Consider the following 21867-nt stretch of genomic DNA (forward strand, 5'->3'; position numbering starts at 1 on the left):
CAACTTTATCTACTTTTTTCCCTTCAAGTTTTGTAGAATTAGAGTATTCTTTCTAACAGTGTACCTTGTTCTAAATTAATTTTATAAACTTGAAAAGTATGTTAGTTATCCTAATATTTTTTATTCCCTTTGATCTTCTCAAAATATTACATGTGTCATTTGATTTCAGTATGTATATATTCTGTAAATGTACATATGTATTGAACTTTATATATTTTATGTGTTAGCTTACATCATAACTGCATGAACACTTATAACATTGATGGCGATGTAACTGTATAAATTCTGGGCACTGAAAACTACTCCCCTATTGGCCACACCTACCTTTAGTCCACTGAAATCCCAATTCCTATGTAATGTCTGTTCATTCGCTATTTTCTTGGTGCGCCTCCCTGACTATGTGTTTTACTTATCAAAACTGTATCACCTCGTTTAGAAGCTCAAGTCAAACATAATATCATATAAAGCTTTTCTCTCAACTCTCCTGTCCTCCCTCATACCCAATAAATAGCTGATCCCTCATGTACAATCCCATCGTGCTTAAAAAAAAAAAAAACAACAAAAAACAATGAAAAGTGAAATTATGAACCTTGTCTGCTTCTTTTTAGTTTCCATTCCCAGTTTACCCTGCAGTTATAGCTTTATATCTCCCGAGTAAATAAATACCTGGGAGTAGAATTGCTGGGTCGTATCACATGTCTGTTGATTTTAGATCAGATGATGGAAACTGTGCAACATTATCGAGTGTCTGAGTTTTCTTTTCCTTAAGGAATGTTGAGATTTTGTGTTTTGAGTGGCTGTTAAATTGTAGATCGCCTTGAACTGTTTGAAGTCTGTTTGTATGATTTTAGGGTGGGTTCAACCTTTACTGTAGGCTAGCTGAGCCCTTCTGAGCTCTCTATTGAATGATCTGGTCCTGAACAAGGTGTATTCTCCCTGGATGGTCAGAACTGGAATGTCTCCCAGCCCTGTATGAACTTTATAGCTTAAAACCCTGCCAGTTATTCTTTGGCGGGCATTGTGGGGTCTCACCATATATGTACACACAGCTTAGTATTCATGCAGACTCCAGGGGAACCTGGAAGGTTTCTAGAGCTCTTTCTCTGTATCTTCGGCCTCTGATACTCCTCCACAAATGGTCACTTATAGTTTCCTGAACTTTAATCTTTTTTTCCTCAACGTACTGAGAGTGCTAAACTATGTTTGGGTTCTCCCGTCCTACATGGTAGTCTGAAAAGTGACTTCTATCAGAAAACTTTGTTTTTCTTCAGTCAGGATCACAGTCCTGTGCTGCCCATTCACAAGTGTCTGACTATAGTTGTTGCATAAATTTTGGCCAGGGTTTTGTTGTTTCTGGAGGGCTACTTTGGTACTAGTTACTCTATTGGTATAATAATAAACTGGCCGCCTGTGTGCCCGTCAGTCAGCTTGAACAGTTTCCCATCTTTTTTCACTGGAGTGTGTTATAGCACATCCAAGATAATCATTATTTCACCCAGAAACACTTTCATTGTTGATACTCTAGTAAACAATTGTGTTGACTACAAATGATCAAATACGAGGCATGGAGTTTGAGGAAAGAAACCTTTCTGAGCCTTTCTGTAACTAATTGGAGAACCAGAGCCTCTTGGTGCCAGAATTCACCACCTAGAATTGCCAGAAGTCCCTAGATTAAGCATAGCACGTTCCAGAATCATTTTAAGATTCAAAAAATATGAGTTGCTAAGGAAGTAGGTCTTACAAGTTCTCATCACAAAGTGATGGTTGTTAACTAATGTTGTGGTAATCATTTTATAATATATATATATATATATATATATATCAAATCATGTTTTATCTCTTAATATCATAGTGTTCTATGCCAGTTATACCTTACTAAAATCAGAGGAAAAAAGATTTGAAAATCTGGAATGAGATCTTCATTATCATTATCAAACATTTATTATATGCCTCCTATTTGTATAGGGTGCTAAGGAGGGATAAGCTGCTCATGAAGAGAGAACTGTTCAAAGGTAATGGTGATAAAAAGCAGACGCCAAGTGAACGAATGATTCCCCAAAGTGGTACTAGCAGCTAGGGGAATGTGCTAGGTTGTCAGGGGAAGTTTTGCTTGCAGGACTCGAGCTATACTTGTGAGGAAAGCACAGACTTAGGTTAGTTACCTTGACAGGAGAGATCCTGCATGATCAGCTGTACTCCTGAAGGTCCTGTCCATCCTCTCCACCTCCCAGATCCATTCGGTTATCTACCACATTAGTATTTTCTTCAGCTGGCCTTGAATGTATTTGAGATCTCCTACACAGCAGAGGCTGTTGCAGTAAATGCCTGCTGAATTTAATTGTGTGGTGACAGTTTTCTGTGTCACCTTGTTTAGCCCTCCAAAGCACAGTTGACATAAATTAGAGGCATTTTTTTTTTCTTTTAAGACATCCTTTGTAATTTTTATGACCTATTTCTGAGTACTGTAGTTTGAGTTTTGATTTTTGTCAGTTTGATGGGAGTCTGCTTCCTCAAGGCTGTGGGAAGTTTGATTAATAGTTGACCTACCCTATGGAAGTTTTATTGCCCCGTGGGGGCTGCTTGTTGACAAGAATGCCTTACATTCATTAGAATGGAGAGCTGAGAAACTGTACTTTTAATTAATGAAAAATATGGTAGTAAAACAAAACCCTGGAATGGGCTTGATTTCATTTTTCCTACTTTTTTTAATGATACTGGACTTGATGTTACTACTTGAGGTAAAGATACAGCAGTTTAGAGATGTAGAGAAGAGAATCCATGTATAAATTAGAGATACCTGGGTTGTATCTAGTCTCTCCTTTTCACAGTCACTTTGGAAAAGCTGCTTTTCAAGTCCCTTTTTATGCTTTTGTGTGTATAAAATGAGAAAAACAAGTTAGCGTGTTCTTAGTAAGTTGCAGTTGTTATTGTTATCTAGGCTGCCTTCTGAATTATTAAACATAATCTGCCTCTACTGGATATTACGTCCAGAGAAGTAGGGGATTTAAGTTCACTAAATATGTGGATTCTCTTGTAATCTGTTTTATTTCTCCAAATCCAGTAGTAATGTCCCCACCTTAACTTCTGATTTTAGTAATAAGTCATCTTTTTTTTCTTAGTTTTTTCAACTTTATTAGTTTCTGAAGAACTGATTTGCTTTCATTGATTTTTTTTCTCTGTTCTCTATTTTGTTCATATCCAGTCTTTATTATCTCCTTCTTTCTGTTGGTTTTGAGTTTAGTTTGCTCCTTTTTCTAGTTTCTTAAGGTGTAAAATTAGGTTATAGATTCGAGATCTTTTTTCCTCTTCAGTGTAAGCATTTTAGCTGTAAATCTTCCTATAAGCACTGCATTTACTTTATCCCATGATGTTGTGTCTTCATTTTCATCAGTCTCAAAGTATTTTCTAATTTCCTTTTGGGTTTTCTCTGACCTGTTGGTTAAGCGATGTTTAATTTCCACATTTGTGAATTTTCTAGTTTGCCTTTTATGATTGATGTCTACTTTTACTAAATTGTAGTGAGATAAGATACTTTGTATGATTTCAGTCTTTTGAAATTTACGGAGATATTTTTCTGTCCAGATAGATGTTCTGTCCTGGAGAATGTTCCTGTGCATTTGAGAAAGAACATGTATTGTGCTGCTGCTGCTGGGTGGAGTATTCGTATTTATTTTAGGTCTAAATGGTGTATAGTGTTTAGATTCTTTCTTTCCCTTCTGAACTTCTGTCTGGTTCTCTCGATGACGGAAGTAGGATATTGAAATTCCCAGCTGCTGTTATGATAGAATTGTTTCTCCCTTCAGTTTGGCCATTATTTGCTTCGTATATTTGTGGTGTATCTGTTTGTAATTGTGGTACTCTTCTGGCTGAATTGACCCTTTTATTACATGTACAGATCTTCCTTGACCTAAATGGGGTTTTACCCCAGTAAATCCATTGCAAATTGAAAATATTAAGTTGGAAATGCATTTAGTTTACCAAACATCAAAGTTTAGCTCATCCTATCTTAAATGTGCTCAGAACACTTACATTAGCCTACAGTTGGGCAAAATCATGTAACAGAGAGCATATTTTATAATAAAGTGTCGAATAGCTCATGTAATTTATCGAATGCTGTACTGAAAGTGAAAAGCAGAATGGTTGTACAGGTACAGGATATTTTTTTTTTAAGTTTATTTATTTTGAGAGAGAGAGAGCACAAGTGGAAAGGAACAGAGAGAGAGGGAAGGAGAGAATCCCAAGCAGGCTGCATACTCAGGTGGGAATTGATCTCACAACTGCAAGATTACGACCTGAGCCAAAATCCAGAGTCTGTTGCTTAACTGACTGAGCCACCCAGGTTCCCCAGGTACAGAATTTTTGTTAAGTGTATCAGTTGTTTACCCTTGGGATCTCCTGGCTGATTGGGAGCTGTGCTTCCTGCCTCTGTCCAACATCACAAGATTATCATATTGTATCTCTAGCCTGGAGAAAGATCAGATTTGAAGTAAGGTTTCTACTGAATGCGTGGCACTTCCACATCATTGTAAAGTTGGAAAAATGTAAGTCAAGTCGTTTTAAGTTGAGGATTGTCTGTAATGTCCTTTGTCTTCTTATTAACACCTTGCTGTGTTTAATTGCTGTTTGTATGGAAGATCTCTTTCCATCCTTTCAGGGTCTTTGGATCTAAAGTAAGTCTCTTATAGAAAACTTTGATTTGAAATGGAATCATATTTTTAAAAAATCCATTCTGACAGTGTTTGCCTTTAATTGGAGTGTTTAATTGAGTGATATTTGAAGTGATTACTGATAAAGAAGGACTTCTGCCATTTTGCTGTTAGTTTTCTGTGTGTCATATCTTTTTGTCCCTCAGTTCTTCCATTAACGCCTTCTTTTGTGTTTGATTTTTTGTGATGTACCATTCTGATTCCTTTCTCATTTCATTTTCTGTATGTTATTTTCTTAGTGGTTGCCTTGAGGAGTGCATTTAACATCTTATACTCACAACAACCTGAATGCATTAAAAAACAATTGAGCTTCAATAGTATATAAAAAGTATGTTCCTGTACATATCTGTCCCTCCCTTTTTATGTTCTTATTGTGACACATTACATCTTCATACATTGTGTGCCCAACATATAGCTTTATAGTTACTATTTTAGGCATTAGTCTTTTAAATCACACAGGTAAAAAGGTGGATTTTTGAACCAAAAATATAGCACTGCTGGCTTTATATTTACTTGTGTAGCTACCTTTATCATTTTTCTTTTATTTCTTTGTAAGACTGGATTATTCTCTATTGTCTTTCTGTTTCTTCACAAAGGACTCCTTTTAGGGGTTCTGGTAGTTAAGGTCTACTTGCAACAAATTCTCTTAACTTTCATTGGTTTGGAAATCTCTTAATTTCTCCTTTCTTTTTGAAGGATAATTTTTCTGGGTATAGAATTCTTGGTTGACATTTTTTCTTTCGGCACTTGAGATATGTCATCCCACTGCCTCTGGCCTCCATGGTTTTTGATGAGAAATTGGCTGCTAATCTTACTGAGGATCCCTTGTTGTATATGATGTGTCACTTTTCCTGCAGCTCTCAAGACTCTTTGTCTTTCGGTAGTTTGAATATAATGTATCATGGTATGGATCTTTTAAAATTCTATTTGGAATTTTCTGACCTTAAGTGGATGGTTAGATTTATGTCTTTATCAGATTAGGGACATTTTCAACCGTTATTTGTTATTTTTTCTACTTCCTTCTCTTGCCTTGCCTTTGGGACTCTCACTGTACATGTTGTTATGCGTGGTAGTGTTCCACAAGTCTCTTAAACTGTGCTCCGTTTTCTTTGTTCTTTTCTCTTTCTCCTTCTCAGACTATACATTTAATAAAGTCACATATGAACAATGATCATAGACTGTTAATTTGCTGAGTTTTAGTGGACCACAGTCTATTAGTTATTTGATGTAGTATACTCTATGCATTGACATAGGCCATGTCCCTGTGGTAGAGGATAAAATAGCATTGCGTACCAATTTTGGCACTTAAAGAGTCTGCCTAGAAGTGCACGAGTAACTCCCCCTTGTGGTTTACAGGCCAAAGTCAATCACATGACCATACCTAATTTTAAGTGCCCAGGAACGAAGAATATAATATTTCTCAGTAGCTTGAATGCCAACCAGGAATGTGTACAATGCAGTTGTACCTGTCTCTGACAAGCCTCTATTACTAAGCAGAGATGACAGTTCTCAGTATGCTTTTATTATCTCCTTTTCAAAAAGGCTATGATAAAGCTGTCTGAAAAGACATTTCTGCTGCCACTGTCCCAAGTCCTTCCTTGTGTCCTTTTCTTTTTTAATTTTTTTACTGTTTGTTTATTTTTGAGAGAGAGGCAGAGTGCAAATAGGGGAGGGGCAGAGAGAGAGGGAGACACAGAATCTGAAGCAGGCTCCAAGCTGTCAGCACAGAGCCTCACATGGGACTCGAACCCACAAACCGTGAGATCATGACCTGAGCCGAAGTCAGATGCTTAACTGATTGAGCCACCAGACACCCCATTCCTTGTGTACTCTTACTGACAGTCTCCTAATTAATCTACAGATTCCATTCCCTCTCCCCACTCCATCCCCAGTCCATTCTTTAGCATCCATTCTCATATTTTTTTCTGCAAAGGTTATTGTTAGTCTCCTTAATTCTCGAGTAGTTGTCAGTGTCCTAGGATCTGGAATTGAAGCTACAGGCTCACTCCTTTACTTACCAGCTCTGTGACCATGAGCAAAAGCTTTAGTTTCTTTTCTAGGAAAAGGGGAAAAATGATGCCTGTCTCAAAGGATTATTAACATGTGGCATTTGAGATAATGTGTGCAGAACATTTTGTACACTCATGCATAGTAAATGCTCCATTTATTGCTATTTTTCCTGACATTCAGTGCTCTATATCATCTAGTTTTATTGTTCCAGCTTCATCTTCTATGATTCCCTTCCAAAAGTCTGATACTGCACACTCAAATTATTGTTGAACTACAAGTAATAGTATTTTTTTTATCAGAAATTTAGTTTTTTTATTAATATAATTTTTAACACTTTTTACTTAATTTTGAAGAACACATAGAAACTTCTGTGTGAAATGTATCTCTAATTTTATAATGGGAGTCATTGAAGACTCAGGATTTACTTAAATTTGCTTTAAAGTTCTTATAATACTTCAGCTCTCTAATAAATGAGAGTATTTGCATAAAGGAAAATAGAGGGCTTCCAATTTGAAGATGGTAGTAAGGTTTTTTTCAACCTTTCTTTTGCAAATAACCAACAAAATAACGAGTTGAAGTGCAGTTTTTATCTTTAATGAAAGTTAGAGGCATCTTTAACCCTTGAGCTAACGATTGGATGAGAAAGAATAAATGACTAAGGAAGAATATGAAACCCAAGAGCCCAAGGTTAGTTACATAATACTGATAAGAAGCAGCTTGTTTGAGTCCCATAAATACAGAGAACGAACTAATGGTTACCAAATGGGGGTGCTGTTGAGGGGATAGGCAAAATGGGGGAAGGGGAGTGGCAGGAACAGGCTTCCAGTTATGGAATGAGTAAGTCACAGAGATAAAACTTAGAGCCTGGGAATATAATAAGTGGCATTGTGATAGCATCGTTTGGTGACAGATGGTAGCCACACTTGGGGTGTGCATAGCATAATATATAGACTTATTGAATCACTCTTGTACACCTGAAACTAATGAAACATTGTGTATCAACTAAACTTCAATTTAAAAAAAAAATAGAAGAAAAAAGAAGAAGAAAAAGAAAAACAACTTGTTTGATCTTCAAAACCGTGGAAAGACCCAGGAATTAGATGTACTAGTACCATAGAATATAGGAGTGAACCAGGGGCCATGAACAGGGGGGTTGTTTTAAAAAATTGAATAAGGAGTGACGAATTTTATGTTTCCGCATCACAAGTGACGGGAAGTATATTGTCTGATAAGCCAGAGGGATTCCAGATACAGAGTAGGGCAAGGGTGAGCTCCTAAACTAAAGATGGGGATTAAATGAAAGTTGTCACACTGAACGTTAGGATGGTGAGCCTTTGCCCCTGCTTGGCTTTAGACTTCGAGCTTCTATGCTTGATACCCCAGGCGGCATTGAGGGATCCTTCCTGGGAAAATTAAATCACTCCAGAAAGATGACCGAAAAGGCCCTGATATTTGAAGATCTCAACAAAAATGCCGGCTGGCCTCTACCAGTTGAAAAGCCCAACTTGAACACACAGAGCTTGTAATTAGAGCTTGTAATTTTTCTTGTTAACCTGTTGAACACATAATGGACACACCTAGGAATTGTTAGGCATCTTAGAGCTTCCAGTCTAAAAGAGAGAGACACAACAGAAAAAAGGAAACTAAAAGGAAATAGACAATAGGGAACAAAAACGCTTTGAGGAAATGAAAATTCGCAACCTCAGACAGGTGTAATCTAATTAAAAGAAGAAAACTAGGGGCGCCTGGGTGGCGCAGTCGGTTAAGCGCCTGACTTCAGCCCGGTCACGATCTCGCGGTCCGTGAGTTCGAGCCCCGCGTCAGGCTCTGGGCTGATGGCTCAGAGCCTGGAGCCTGTTTCCGATTCTGTGTCTCCCTTTCTCTCTGCCCCTCCCCCGTTCATGCTCTGTCTCTCTCTGTCCCAAAAATAAATAAACGTTGAAAAAAAGAAGAAAACTGGTGTGCAAGAAAAAAGGGGAGGTGGGTGACAGTGTTTCTGGGATGAAATTTCAAAAGCAGAAATTTCAAATTCAGTGAAGCATTGGAAGAAACGGTTGAGGAGCTCTCCAGGTGAGAGGGGAAGAAAGGAGAATTAGAGGTTCATATGAGGTCCAGTATCTAATCTTGTAGGAGCTCCAGAAAGAGAAGACAGAAGTGGAGAATCTTATTAGTATGTTAAGGAAACAAAACATGTAAATTTCCCAGACCTAAACTAAAGACTGTTTGTTAGTAGCTTGTTTGGTGCAAACAATGATAAGTCCACATACTTGTTAAAAAAGTACACTGTTCTCAAATTTTATAACTCCCTGGAAATCAAAGGAAGGACACTCCTAAGAACTTCCTGATGGGGAAAAACAGATCAAAAATAGTCTTTGAATAAGAATGTCATTGAACTTGACAACCACACGTTAGAGTCTAAAAAACATTGGCAGAAAGCCTTTAAAATGCTGAAAGAAATAAATCCATTTGAGCTCTTGTTAAGGAATTTGTCACTATAACAGTCTACTGGTAAACTCTGAACCTATCTCCCACATTCACAAGTTATCAATATCTCTCAGGTTATCATACTTATGTATGCTTTGAGTATTTTGAAGCATATTTCAGATACTGTATCATTTCAACCTCAAATAGTTTTATCAGCAACAAGTAGACATTTTAAAGAAACAAAGCTGTAATACTATTATATCTAACAAAATTAGTAATTTATTAATATCAGTCTCCATTTTAATGCAGAGCTGTCTTTTTAGGAATTTGTTCAAACCAGGATCTATTGCATTTGGTGGATATGTGTTAAGTTTGTACTTTTTACCTGTCCCCTGGTGTATGCACTTATTAATTTTGTTCCCTGCATCTGTTATTTTGATAGGGATCACAAAATTGTGATTAAAAAAATTTTTTTTAATGTTTATTTATATTTGAGAGAGATAGTGCACAAGTGTGGGAGCGACAGAGAGAGGGGGAGACACTGAATCTGAAGCAGGCTCCAGGCTCTGAGCTGTCAGCACAGAGCCCGGTGTGGGGCTAGAATCATGACCCATGAGATCATGACTTGAGCTGAAGTCGGACGCTTAACCAGCTGAGCCACCCAGACACCCCCAAAATTGTGATTTTTAAAAAACTCTACCATTTGTGCTGCATTCTGTAGCTGTCATTATATAAAGAAAAACTTGATTTCATTATCTATTTGATGTTTACCCTGAAATACAGTCTACAAGAAGAAAGAATAGATGGTTGATTCTTTCCCTTTTCTTATAGTAACCAGTTGTGTCCTAAGAACTTCCAGACACAACCAACTAATGAGTGCTTTTAGTATTGTTGTAAATGCAGGGGTTTTTACATTTTTGAGTTTTAACCAATTGCAGTCATTCTTTTTGATCAGATTGTCACATCGTTAGCCTGTCAGAGAGCCCATAAAAATGGTGTTATTTAAATGGCATCCTTGCTTGTCAGATCCAAGGCTCATCTTAGCAATTCTTTGCCCCTGTCTTGGAGTAAGTCAACTCTCCAAAGACCTTTGACTTCTTTCTGTGCAAAATAATATTTTGAAGACTGACTTGATGCTGATTGTTATTGGTTATACTTGCTTTTAGGACTTTTTAGTGCACAGAGATAAAAAGTAAATTTTAGAAAGAAGAAAAGATACTGTGAGTTAATACTGATATCGTTAATTCAAATTAAAGATTAAGATAGAAGTTAAAAGTTTTTAAAAGCTTTAAAATTTTTTAAAGTTTTAAAAGTTACAGTTTCACTTCTCTAGTTTTATATTTGTATATTTTCTCTTATTGATAATCTTGGTTCCTAATAATGTAAACATAATCACTTACTTGATTTATCCTTTTGTATACAGAGTGACTCCAAAATAATAACCACTATTATTATAACAGTATTATTACTGAATACAATTTGATTTTTGTCTGTAGGAAGTTTCCCATTAAGGATGCACAAACTACTGTGTTTCAAAGTTACTTGAAATAATTCTTATTTGTGCTGCTAGCTTGATGTACAGTTAGGTTCGTTTCTTTTCTGTTTTTAGAGATTGGTTATTGTTGATTTTAATTTTAATTTGGTTTATTACATAAAATATTTTCATGTCCCAAAGTTTAAAAAAATGTGGCATTCTTTACCCTGTATTCTGTCTTCCCCCGTAGATAACCATTTTCGTTTTACTTTTGGCTCTTCTTTCATTTTTAAATTTAGCACATGTGTATGAACATTTGTTATTTCCTTCCCTGTCATATGAATGTAGCAGATTATATACATTGTTGTGCACCTTGATTTTTCTCACTTAACAACAGACCCCGGAGATCGTTCCAAGGAGTCTAGAGAGTTCTTCCACCTTTCCTTTTTTTGGGGGGGTGGGGGGCTGCATAATATTTTTTTCTTGTGATACATATTTTGATTGTAACAGTCATTTGATGTAATAAATTGCTTTGCATGTGCGTCATCTTGTGTTGCGATATGCAGCCTAAAAATTTCTACCCAAATACCCATTCAAGTGTCAAAGACATATTGGACTTGAGAATTGCTGAGTTCCTCCACCTAACACCTTTCCAGGAACCCACAAGAATATGTAACCCCAGTAAGAGGAATAAAAAAAAAATAAAGGCTCTTAGGAAAGAAGCAAAGAAGTCATCAGGATGATGACAAAGGAAATTATCAGGATGATACTTTGCAATAGACTTAGTCACGAGGGCAATTGGGCACCAGGAGGGATGTGGGGCGGGGGGAGGAAATAATAGGTTATTGTGACAGGTTTGGCCACATAGAAGACTATATTGAGGGTTGTTTTTGTCAAAGCTGTTAAGGAGTCTGAGAAAACTTAGGTATAAGTTTAAAGAAAACCAAGTAAATGAAAGTATGCAGTAAAGTTCACGTCAGGAAAATTAACAAGCTATTTAAGTTAATACATAGAACTGAATACTTCTTGACCCAGAAGTAAAAATTATTTAATCATCATAATGAAAACATTTTTGTGTACTTAGGAGGATGGGGAAAAATGGAGAATAAGAATGGGAAGTTAGTAGATAATGTCTAAATAATGCTGAAGCAGCGTGAATGTATTGTGGGAAAACATCCAGGTAATTAGAAGAAGGTAATAGCTAAAAACTGAAGCTGGTTGTGTCCTCACAAAAAAACAAAAACAAAAAAAACCTGTTTTTTCCCCTTTGTCATAAGCTTTCTAGCACTATTGGTTTAAATGGTGTGTATGTAGTACTTTGAAAAATAACTTCAAAATTAGATATATGTGGAGAATGTCTCAGGAGATGCATTATAGTGTGTGTGTGTGTGTGTGTGTGTGTGTGTGTGTGTGTGTGTGTGATTAGCAGTCCAGATAGGAGTTCTGTAAACTAATAACTCATGGTGTCTTTCTTAGTAGCTGTCACAGCAAGCATGTTAATTAAATCTGAACCGGTGTGGTGTAACATTAACCAGTTTAGCCATTCAGACGTACACAAGGAGTCAGATATTCCAGGTCATGGCAGTCACAGACCAGGGTAAAGTACCGCCAAGCTTCTATACGGAAAATAACTTAAAACCAGAAAGCAGAAAAAGTATCAATTTTCACCAAGCCAGGAACCTTAAAAGCTGTTGAATGTTAGACTGTTTACACATAATTTTAATAGTGTAGGTGACTGAAGGGGGAGAAATGGCAGGTTCATTGTTGCCAAGGGTAAGTGATAGCTGGTAGCAAGAGAAGAGATAGCTGGTAGCAGCTATTAAATCCCAGCACAGGAATTGAGAAAGAATGGTCCCATGCATGCAGAGATAAAGATCCCAGAACTATCGTGTGGTCCTTTTGCGGGGTCGTGTGTGGCGGCTCAATTATGTTGCCATTGATCTAGTCACCTCTCGTGTAGCAGGGAGCTACCAGGTGTAGCCATTTTGCCATTTATTACCAAGTTTTATGTGAAACATTTCCTGTCGCATCCCTGAATTGACCTTAATTCTGATACATAACCCAAGGGATAGAGGAACGAGGATATTGTGTGGCATAAGGTAAGATGAGGTGAGGATTTGGATCCCTTTGGACATGCGGTAGGTAGAAACGTTGTCTATCTCCCAAAGTCGCCCACCTCGGAAAGGGCCATCAGTCATTTAAAAATGTCTATTGGTTCTCTTGAGAATTTGCTTTGTTTTTTTCCTTAAGATTCTTTGCCCTTCTCCCCAACACTAGTTACATTGGTTGAACCCCTTTGTCTAACTGCTTACTCTGCTACAATGGAATTGAAGTCCATTTTTCATTTGAGAACTTCAGGGATTAATGCCTGATTTGTAAGTTTGATTGTGTTTACTCTGATTGGGTACAGATGAGTCACAGAGTGGAGGAGAATTCATATCTTTCTCTTTAATCCTGTATATTTGTATTTTTTTTTTAGAGGAAGTCCACAAATGAAGGGGACACCCCATTTTAAGGAAGAACAGTGTGCTCCAGCATTAAATTTAGAAATGAAGAAAATACTGGATTTGCAAGCACCCATCATGAGGTATAGTACCTTGGTTAAATTTAGCATTTTGTGATGACAGTATACAATGTAGTTGATCAATCACATGATCACTAAGAAAGTTTATTTCATTTTTTTCACTGAGAATAATTTTTTTTTTTAGCTCTAAATGCTTGATTAACCCCTAGGTGGTACATTATTATACTTCAGTTATTTATTAAATATATAAAGCCCATAAATTGAGTATACCAACTATAATTTTTCTCAGAAATTTATCTTTTTTGGTAAGATCTAGAATTGTTTGAATGATACAGCATAGTTACTTGATACTGATAAAAATCATAGAAGTTGAGGAAAAGTGAAAGTGGCTTTGTTTCTAATACCTTCTCTTAAGTTTTTGGAAAATATTTATGCACTTGGAAGAAAGTTAAGCTTTCTGATCTAAGTATGAATAAAGGTTTTGTGTTAAGGCCAGAATTACCAAAATATAAAAAATTATTTTATATCCATGGCAGAAAATATAAGTGTATGTGTAATTTGGCCTTATTTCCTTAATTCATATTTGACATTCTAGTTGTCTGATGTGTGGGTCTTGTTAAAAGTACATTTTTTAACATAAAGTTTTCACTATAATGGTATTTTTTGTTTCTTTTTTAACAAAGAGTTCTTTTTAACTGAATTCAGAGTTGAAACTGGCCTTCAAGAACCTTTTGCTGTTATTGTGCCCAGACGTATGCAATTATGAAATTATAACGGTGATATTCCAGCCTTCTCTGCATCAAAATGGCCAGTAGTCCTTATCTCTAATAAGATTTGCTTTAAAAAATGATAAGAAATATTAGCGAAAGAAGTATTGTAATTCAAAATTCATTTTGTTAGGAGTCATTAAAATCTTCTTGTCAAAATGTCTGCAAATAATTTCTTATGAAAAATATTGATAAATTAGATTATATAAAAGTTAAAAAAAACTGGGGGAAAAAACCCACCATAAGTATGATCAGAGGAAAACATAAACAATGAAAACAAGGAAATATACTTCCAGTGAATACCACAAAGTCCAATTTTTACAGTATGTGAAGACTTCTTATAGCAAGAAAAAGACAGTAGAACAAATGGACACAGAATATAAACAATTTCTTTTCGTTGTCTACATTTCAGTTAATATATTACATAATCTCCTTTAGGAGAGTAAATAAGTGACTTACACATATGAACAGTTAGGTAAAATACTGTTTGGGGGGGAGATCAGGGATATGAACAATATTATACATTGGTGGTGGGAGTATAAATTTCTACAGTATTTATGGAAATTAATTAAGCGGTGTCTATCAAAGTTACATAAGCTCATGGTCTTTGTGCAGCATGTCTATTGTTAGGAATTACTCATACAAATATAGTAATTCAGATGACATGCTTACAGGGTTTTTCATTGTTTATAATAGCAAAAGATCAAAAACCACCTAAATGTCAATCAGTAGGGAGCTGGTTAAAAAGCTTTTCTTACCTTCTGCACAGTGGGAACAGTATGCATGTGTAGAAACAATGAGGGCACTCTTTACTGAAGAAACTTCCCAAATGTGTTGTTGGGTGAAAAAAGCAAGGTGTACTCTATAATAATGCTAATATTTGTTTTTAACGTTTATTTATTTTTGAGAGACAGAGAGCGTGAGTGGAGGCAGGGCAGGGAGAGAGGGAGACACAGAATCCCAAGCAGGTTCCAGGCTCCCAGCTGTCAGCACAGAGCCCAAAGCGGGGCTCGAACTCACAAACCACGAGATCATGACCTGAGCCAAACAAAGTCTGATGCTTAACCGACTGAGCCACCCAGGCACCTCAATATTTGTTTTTAAAAGGGAGCTGGTAGTGTTAAAATATGTATTGTTCTTGAAAAATGTATAAGAAAATACGAATATATTGAACTATATAAATGTAATACCAATGTTTTTCAATTCTTCTCAGTCACAGTTCTAATAAAAGGCTATTTTCACCATTAGTTTTGTTAGAATACAGTACAGATACTGGTATACATTAAAAAAATAAAATTGTATGCAAGTGGCTGGCTATTGTCTTGCTGTGTTTAGTCCATCTTTTTATGTATTTTCTTCAGAGAAAAAGAATGTTGTTTTATTCTTTTTATTTGCATCAGTGTGATCCGGGTTATAAAGGATTGAGTTTAACTTATGATCACCTTGGTCAGAAAGGTACTCTTGACCTCAGATGTTATTTCAGTACAGAGATTCTTTTTAAGAATGTAACTTACGACGTAAGGAATTTGGAATGTCTCTGGGTACAAGCTAGATGGACCTGTACAGATATGGCTCTCTACCTATATCCAACGGCAGACCGTATGGATCATGGGGATGGGATAGAAAAAGAGGCTTTAAAAAAAGAAATCCTGTCATCTTGTACAAGTTTAACTTGTCAGGTGCTAAGTGGTTTTGTTTGTTTTAGTCAGGTGCTAGTTTTCAATACACACTACAAATTTAGGTGATAGGAAATCTCTAAGGTTTATCTTGAAACTTCAGAAAAATAATTGCTTTTCAGAGCAGTATTATTATTAGCACCTGTAATGCATACTTGTTGGAAATGTGATTGGATATCCTATGTGATTTTGCATTGAGGGAGAAGACACAGTATTTGGACTTTGTAACCAACTATCTTCCTGCTCACCACCAAAAATAGAAATCCTGTGAAATTAGAGATAATAGTTAAAACTTCTGCTTGTAGGCATAATATGGCAAATATGCCATCTTTTAATTTTTGCTTGAAGAAAGAATAGGATTAATGGTAAACGTCCAATGTGTGTTATTGAGGATAGAGAATGTTTAGAAGGTGAAAAGTACTGATACGATCTGTAATTAAACCCTTAGTCTGTTTCTAACTAATAGCAGGTAATAAATATTAGTAAATACCACAGTTTATTCCTTATTTTCCTCTATTCCAGGTACTTAGGAAAGCCGTATTTAGTATATAGTATTTAATATTTGTTAGGTATTAAATATATTTACATATTTGAGAATTGCTGATTATGAATGATATATGTCTCATTAAGAATATTTGATTAATCAGAAATGCTAATCTATGTTTTAAATTTTTTTTAATTTAATTTTATTTATTTTGAGAGAGAGAGTGCACACCTGAGTGGGGGAAGGGTGGAGAGGGAGAGAATCCCAAGCAGGCTCCATGCTCAGCACAGAGCCCGATGCGAGGCTCTGTCCCACAACCCTGGGATCGTGACCTGAGCCAAAAATCAAGAGTCAGACACTTAACCGACTGAACCACCTAGGTGCCCCATCTGCTTTCAAGATGATACTATTCTTCTAAGGTCCTAAATTAAGGGGTGGGGTGGGGAGGAGACGGAGAGGCACCTCGGGCATATCAGTTAGCTGTTAAAAAGCCCATGAAGTCAATGATTGGAGAGGCTCTCTGAGGACATAACTTAGAGTATATTTATGTATATTTTGTGTGTATTTATACCCAGGAGTGATTTTTCAAAATACTTAAAAACCAGTGCAGCATGAAAAGACCTGTCACAGTGATTATCGGTAAAGAATCCTGATATCCCCTTATTCCAGGAATCAATCTTTAATTGTTAGATCTTTGTAACACTAGCAGTCAGTGGGCACATAGTTGTGTGGTGTGGAGCAAGGCCTGTTTACTAACTTTAGGGAAGTACTCCGTATTTTAACAACTGACCTCAGCCTTTGTTTTAATGAGTTTATTTACTTCAGTTGAATGAGGAGGATCTATCTTTTCCTGTGGATTCTTTGTCATATTTACCATAGTTATTGTAAAGTCATTATCTTTTAATTCCAACATCAGGATTGACCAAGTCTATTTATATTGATTGATTTTTCTCTTGACTCTGGGTCACGTTTTCCTGTCCCCACACATCTGGTCATTTTTGTCCTAGCGCTGGGGATGACAAAGTAGAGATTCTGAATTCTGTTAACTTTGTCAGAAGAGTGCTGAGTTTTGCCTAGTAGGTGGTTAAATTCCTGCAGGGTGACCTTGATCTTGCTCCTAACTGTCATATGCAGTGATTCTTCTAGGGAAATAGGAACAGGGGAGAGGGAGGATATAGTTGGAAAAAACCTAGGCTGACTCCTGCTGAATGAAACTCACTGGTAAGCCAGTGACTACTCCACTAAATTGCTTCTGTTGACATGTAGTGGCAGATGTAAAACCTAAAGTTTTTATTCTCTACTTATTCCATGCTACATGCAAATGTTGCACTAAAATACAAATTTGAAAGGGAAGAATATATAGTATTTCAAAAAGTGAACTTTCTGTAAACTCAGTTGATTACGAATGTTCTTCTCTTTTTAATATTTTTGTAGTTGGGAAGAAAACAGTTCTTCATTGTCTGAAATTCTTGGTGAATGAGTCCTTGAGCTCAGCTTTTAAAGGATTGAAGGTTTATTTAAGAATTAAAACATTAAAAACATCTCTCCCACCATTATGGATTAAAATATTTCTGAAATATACTCTTCTTAAGTATGAAAAGAATTTTAATAGTATTAATATAATAGGGAGTATATATTATGGACACCACATTTTTAACTTTTTCATTTCTTTCTTACATTTGCGTTTTTTGTAGCATTTGATACTCTTAAGTACTTTTTCCATCCATCTATTCCCTTGGCTTTTTTATATCAATTTCCTCTGGTTCCCCTGGTTCTCTTTCTTCCTCTATGCCAGTGCCTTTGCAATGTTATTCTTGGATTCCCTTTTCCTCTCTCCTTTTCTCCCCTTTTTCCTCCTCCCACAAACATTGCGTGCCATACATAACTAGCACTGCCTTAGGGGCTGGGCACATAAGAGTGAGCAAAGTGGGCATTTATTTTCCATTAGGTAAGTAAATGTTAAATCTCTTTGTAAATAGTGTGGAGATCATACTCCATAATTCTCACTTAAGTCAACTGAGAGGTCTTCTGAAAGGAGAAACTATTGTTTTCACCCCAGAATCGCCAGCACAGAACATGGCACCTGTCGTGGAGCATGGGCTTTATAAATACTTGTATGAATGAACAACATGAGGCTCAACAATACCCAGAACTGTGAGCTCCAGTAAAGTATCCTCTAGTCAAATGAAGTTCCTTGAATTTCAGTTAGTTCAAAGGGAGCAAAGCTAAGAAATACGTTCTTCTGTCACAGTAGCCATATTTGAGGTATGCAGTCACTACATGTAGCTGCTGCTTACCATGTTTGATAACACATTTCCATCACTGGGGAAGGTTCTGGTGGCCAGGGCTAGAGGATTACTACCTCTGTACTTTATGGCTCCAGACTGTCAGCCTGTCATAAGTTGTTCTTTTTATGGTTTCTTTGCCTTTGTCCTTTCTTGTCATTTATCGTCTTTCATCTTTGAATTTACTGTTTGAGTATTTCTAGTTTTAACCAAGTTGATCAGTTCATGACTGTGGCTGCGCATAGTCTTGTATTTCATCCAGAATTTCGGGTTCTAGATTAAATTATACAAAGATGAAGCTACTAGATACCTAAATTGTAGATAAATGACAGTTTTGTAAGTGGTTTCATGATCCACTGTATATGAACATTCTCCGGAGCCATTACATTCATACTCCTTGCTTTCCCAGTGTGCTCTCCTAAAGTTCATTGATTCTAAATTGCTTACTTCCCTATAGTTTGCAGTCCATGCTGGAGGATCTCCTCGTTGCTACTTCTGATGGACTTCTTCATCTTATTCACTGGGAAGGAATGACAAACGGAAGGAAAGCTATTAATCTTTGCACAGTACCCTTTTCAGTAGATCTGCAGTCGTCTAGAGGTAGGTATACTTTCTGCATGAGGTGGAGCCAGGTGTTTATTTTTGATATAATCTGGTTAGATATTTTTATGGATGGGCAGTGATTTTTTTCCTTTGGAATGAATTATGCAAGGGGGTGGGGGGGGAGAGAGAGAGAGAGAGTGTGTGTGTGTGTGTGTGTGTGTGTGTGTGTGTGTGTGTAGGAAGGAATAGTTTAATGGTTTGGTGTTGTTAGGTCATTATTTTTGCCCTTTTAACTGTCCTTATAGGGTTTGCAAAGAGAAATGTGAGGGAGTTATTTACTGTATTTATATTCGTATTTCATGTACTTATGTTTTCATCAGCAGGTTCATTCCTGGGTTTTGCAGATGTGCACATCAGAGACATGGAATACTGTGCCACACTTGATGGATTTGCTGTTGTGTTTAACGATGGTAAAATTGGATTTATTACTCCAGTGTCAAGTAGATTTACTGCAGAGGTATGACTTACTTTGGAGTGTTTATTTTCTCTATTTTGCATTTACCAGTTTTAGTTTTTGTTATTAAATCCCACTGCCACTTCCCTTATTTAATATTTTAGGGTTATGTTAACTAATTTGTAAATCAAAATGATACATATATTATACTTAAAAATAATATAAGTAGACAAACAATTCTATTAGATGCGTTGAAGAAAAATGATAGTTCCTTCCCTCTTTCTTGCACTCTTCACACTCAATTTCTATTCTCAGAGACAACGACTTTATTTTTCTTTACTGGTTATTTTGTGGTTTATCTCCACAGCTCTGAGTATTTAATTTTTAGTTTTTAGCTGGTTTATTGACTCCTTCTGTAGAAAAAGTTCATTTGCTTCTCTGTTCCTACTGCACTCATATATTCTTCCTGTCTTCCTAATACAGTTATTTTGATTTCAATTAGATTACTATTCATTGTTTATATTGTTACTGCTATATAAAACCTGTTAGTACCTGAGCCATGGATGCTGTGATTATTTTTTCTTTCCTGCAGGTTTCCCTCCCACTGGGAATTAATAATTATTCTTTATGTTTATTTACTTTTTATGTACTTACCAGTAACTCAACCCTAGACTGTCTGCTGGTTGTGTAAATATCCTCTCAATTCCTTCAGGCACATTAGACGTTCTGTTTGTTTCATCTTCTTTGAAGTAATTTCTCTTGGAACCTTCTGGCTTGCTCCAAACTGGGCTGCTGGCTCACTATACCTTTAACACAGTTGTATTTTGGGGCTGTCCATCATCCTGAGGATTTCCTTAATGCCTTTATTTGAAAGAGCTCTTTCCATAGTTTATGGTTAATTAATATATGTTTAGTTAATATATGAATTTGGTTGCAGTGACAGAGACCCAAAATAAAAATTTGGACTCACTGAAAGCTGTGGGTTTTGCTGGGTTTGGTTGACCCTTATCTTCATAGGGTGAGCTGACTGGATTGTTTCCTTCCCTCCCCTCTCTGTATCTGGTGCTCATTGGAAGAGAGTCTGCAGTCCTTTCCAGAGAATACGTACCTGGCCATCCCAGTAGTCTTGGATTTAAGTTATAGACGTGTTAAATTAGAGGGTCCATATTCACTTACCCATGTTTTCAGTGTGGTCCAGAAACCACTAGGGTTGTTTTTTGTTTCGTTTTTCTCCAAAGAAAAAAATCTCCATTTTTCTGTTGGAGTGAAGGTGGGATATTTCTTGGCTGTTGAGTTTGGGAAGGTACTGTGGGACTGCCCAGCTGGTGCTTCTACAGGCTGTGAACCAGTCCCACTGCTTGTGGTTCAGTCTTTCTGAGAAATCTCAATCCCCAGGCCTCCTGTGTGCCCTACAGTGTAAATTTAGCTGTTTCTCTAAGTTAAGGATTCTACTCATCCACGTGCTTCCTAGCTTCTAAAACTTAATGATTCTATCTCCTCACCCATTCTTTTTCCTTGTAAGTTTGTGCTTTTTGAAAAAAATCTTTGCTGTTATAAAGTTGGGGATTTAAGAGTCAGAGAAGCTAGATATTCAGTCTACTCTCTTTGACCGAAAAAGATTTTAAGTTTTTAAGGGCATATTATTTCCTACAATGTCAGCTTTAATATTCCTAAAACTGTTTTCCACTATCATCTCTACTCAAATAATGAAGTACTAAACAGTACATTTGTGGTAACATGTCAATATAGAAGAATAAAAATAAGCTTTTGGAGAATAATTTTTTTACAAGGTATATTTGTAAATTATGTTTGGGATTTAAATGTTTTTTATTGAAAACAAAAATCCTAGAACTGAAGAAGTAACTCATTTCTGATGATCAGCTTTTACTAATTTTCTTAGTATTTGGTTAAAGAAAATTTTCCAATAAATTAAGAATTTAAAAAATAATGAAAAGCAGATGGACATTATTAAATAAGTTAGAAAATACAAATTACAGGAGAAGAATACATATGTGTATTACTGGTAATTAGGAAATACACTGATGACATGTTTATGTTAGGCATTATTTAAGTGCTTTGTAAAAATTGTTTGACATTTTTTGATGCATTTAACAGATGTCTTAAAATATGTCAGATTATGTCACTCCTCTGCTCAGAACCCTTCAGTAGGTTTAGATAATTAGGACAAAACCTGCCGAAGACAACTAGAAAAGCTGGAGGAAAAATACTTTTAAATGTGCCTGAGACTGTAAAGATTGATCGGGTGACGGAGGCATAGGCCCAGTGAGCTAAGCCTGGTGTTTGAGGCTATGGTGAGCGTGAACAGCAGAGCTGTGTGTGGTGATGTGGATGGGTCTCACAGACGCACTGAGTGAAAGCAGCTAGGCACAAAGGAATGTGTGCTATGATTTTATTTTATGTAAAATTAAAGGAAAATAAAAACATAGGCCATTCTAAATTAGAGTTTGTATGGATGCATGTTCTTAAATAGTATTGGTCTAAAAAAAAGAAGGAAGGGAT

The 21867-nt window shown here is 36.3% G+C and overlaps 1 protein-coding gene across 4 annotated transcripts in view; it reads left to right on the forward strand.

Moving 5' to 3' along the window:
- The window catches only part of RIC1 (RIC1 homolog, RAB6A GEF complex partner 1), a 142925-nt gene that overhangs the window by 73283 nt on the left and 47775 nt on the right, over positions 1 to 21867 (forward strand). For 3 of the 4 annotated variants that reach the window (XR_007146111.1, XM_047829165.1, XM_047829167.1), the window contains exons 4-6: positions 13094 to 13201; positions 18808 to 18950; positions 19274 to 19410. Coding sequence is in view for 3 of the 4 variants with exons in the window: in XM_047829165.1 (XP_047685121.1) it covers positions 13094 to 13201; positions 18808 to 18950; positions 19274 to 19410 (388 nt within the window). In the remaining variant the exon portion in view is untranslated. The remainder of the gene's footprint in view (positions 1 to 13093; positions 13202 to 18807; positions 18951 to 19273; positions 19411 to 21867) is intronic. The other variant, XM_047829168.1, reaches the window with a different exon arrangement.

Source organism: Prionailurus viverrinus, chromosome D4, assembly GCF_022837055.1.
Source record: "Prionailurus viverrinus isolate Anna chromosome D4, UM_Priviv_1.0, whole genome shotgun sequence".
Classification (NCBI taxonomy): Eukaryota; Metazoa; Chordata; class Mammalia; order Carnivora; family Felidae; genus Prionailurus; species Prionailurus viverrinus.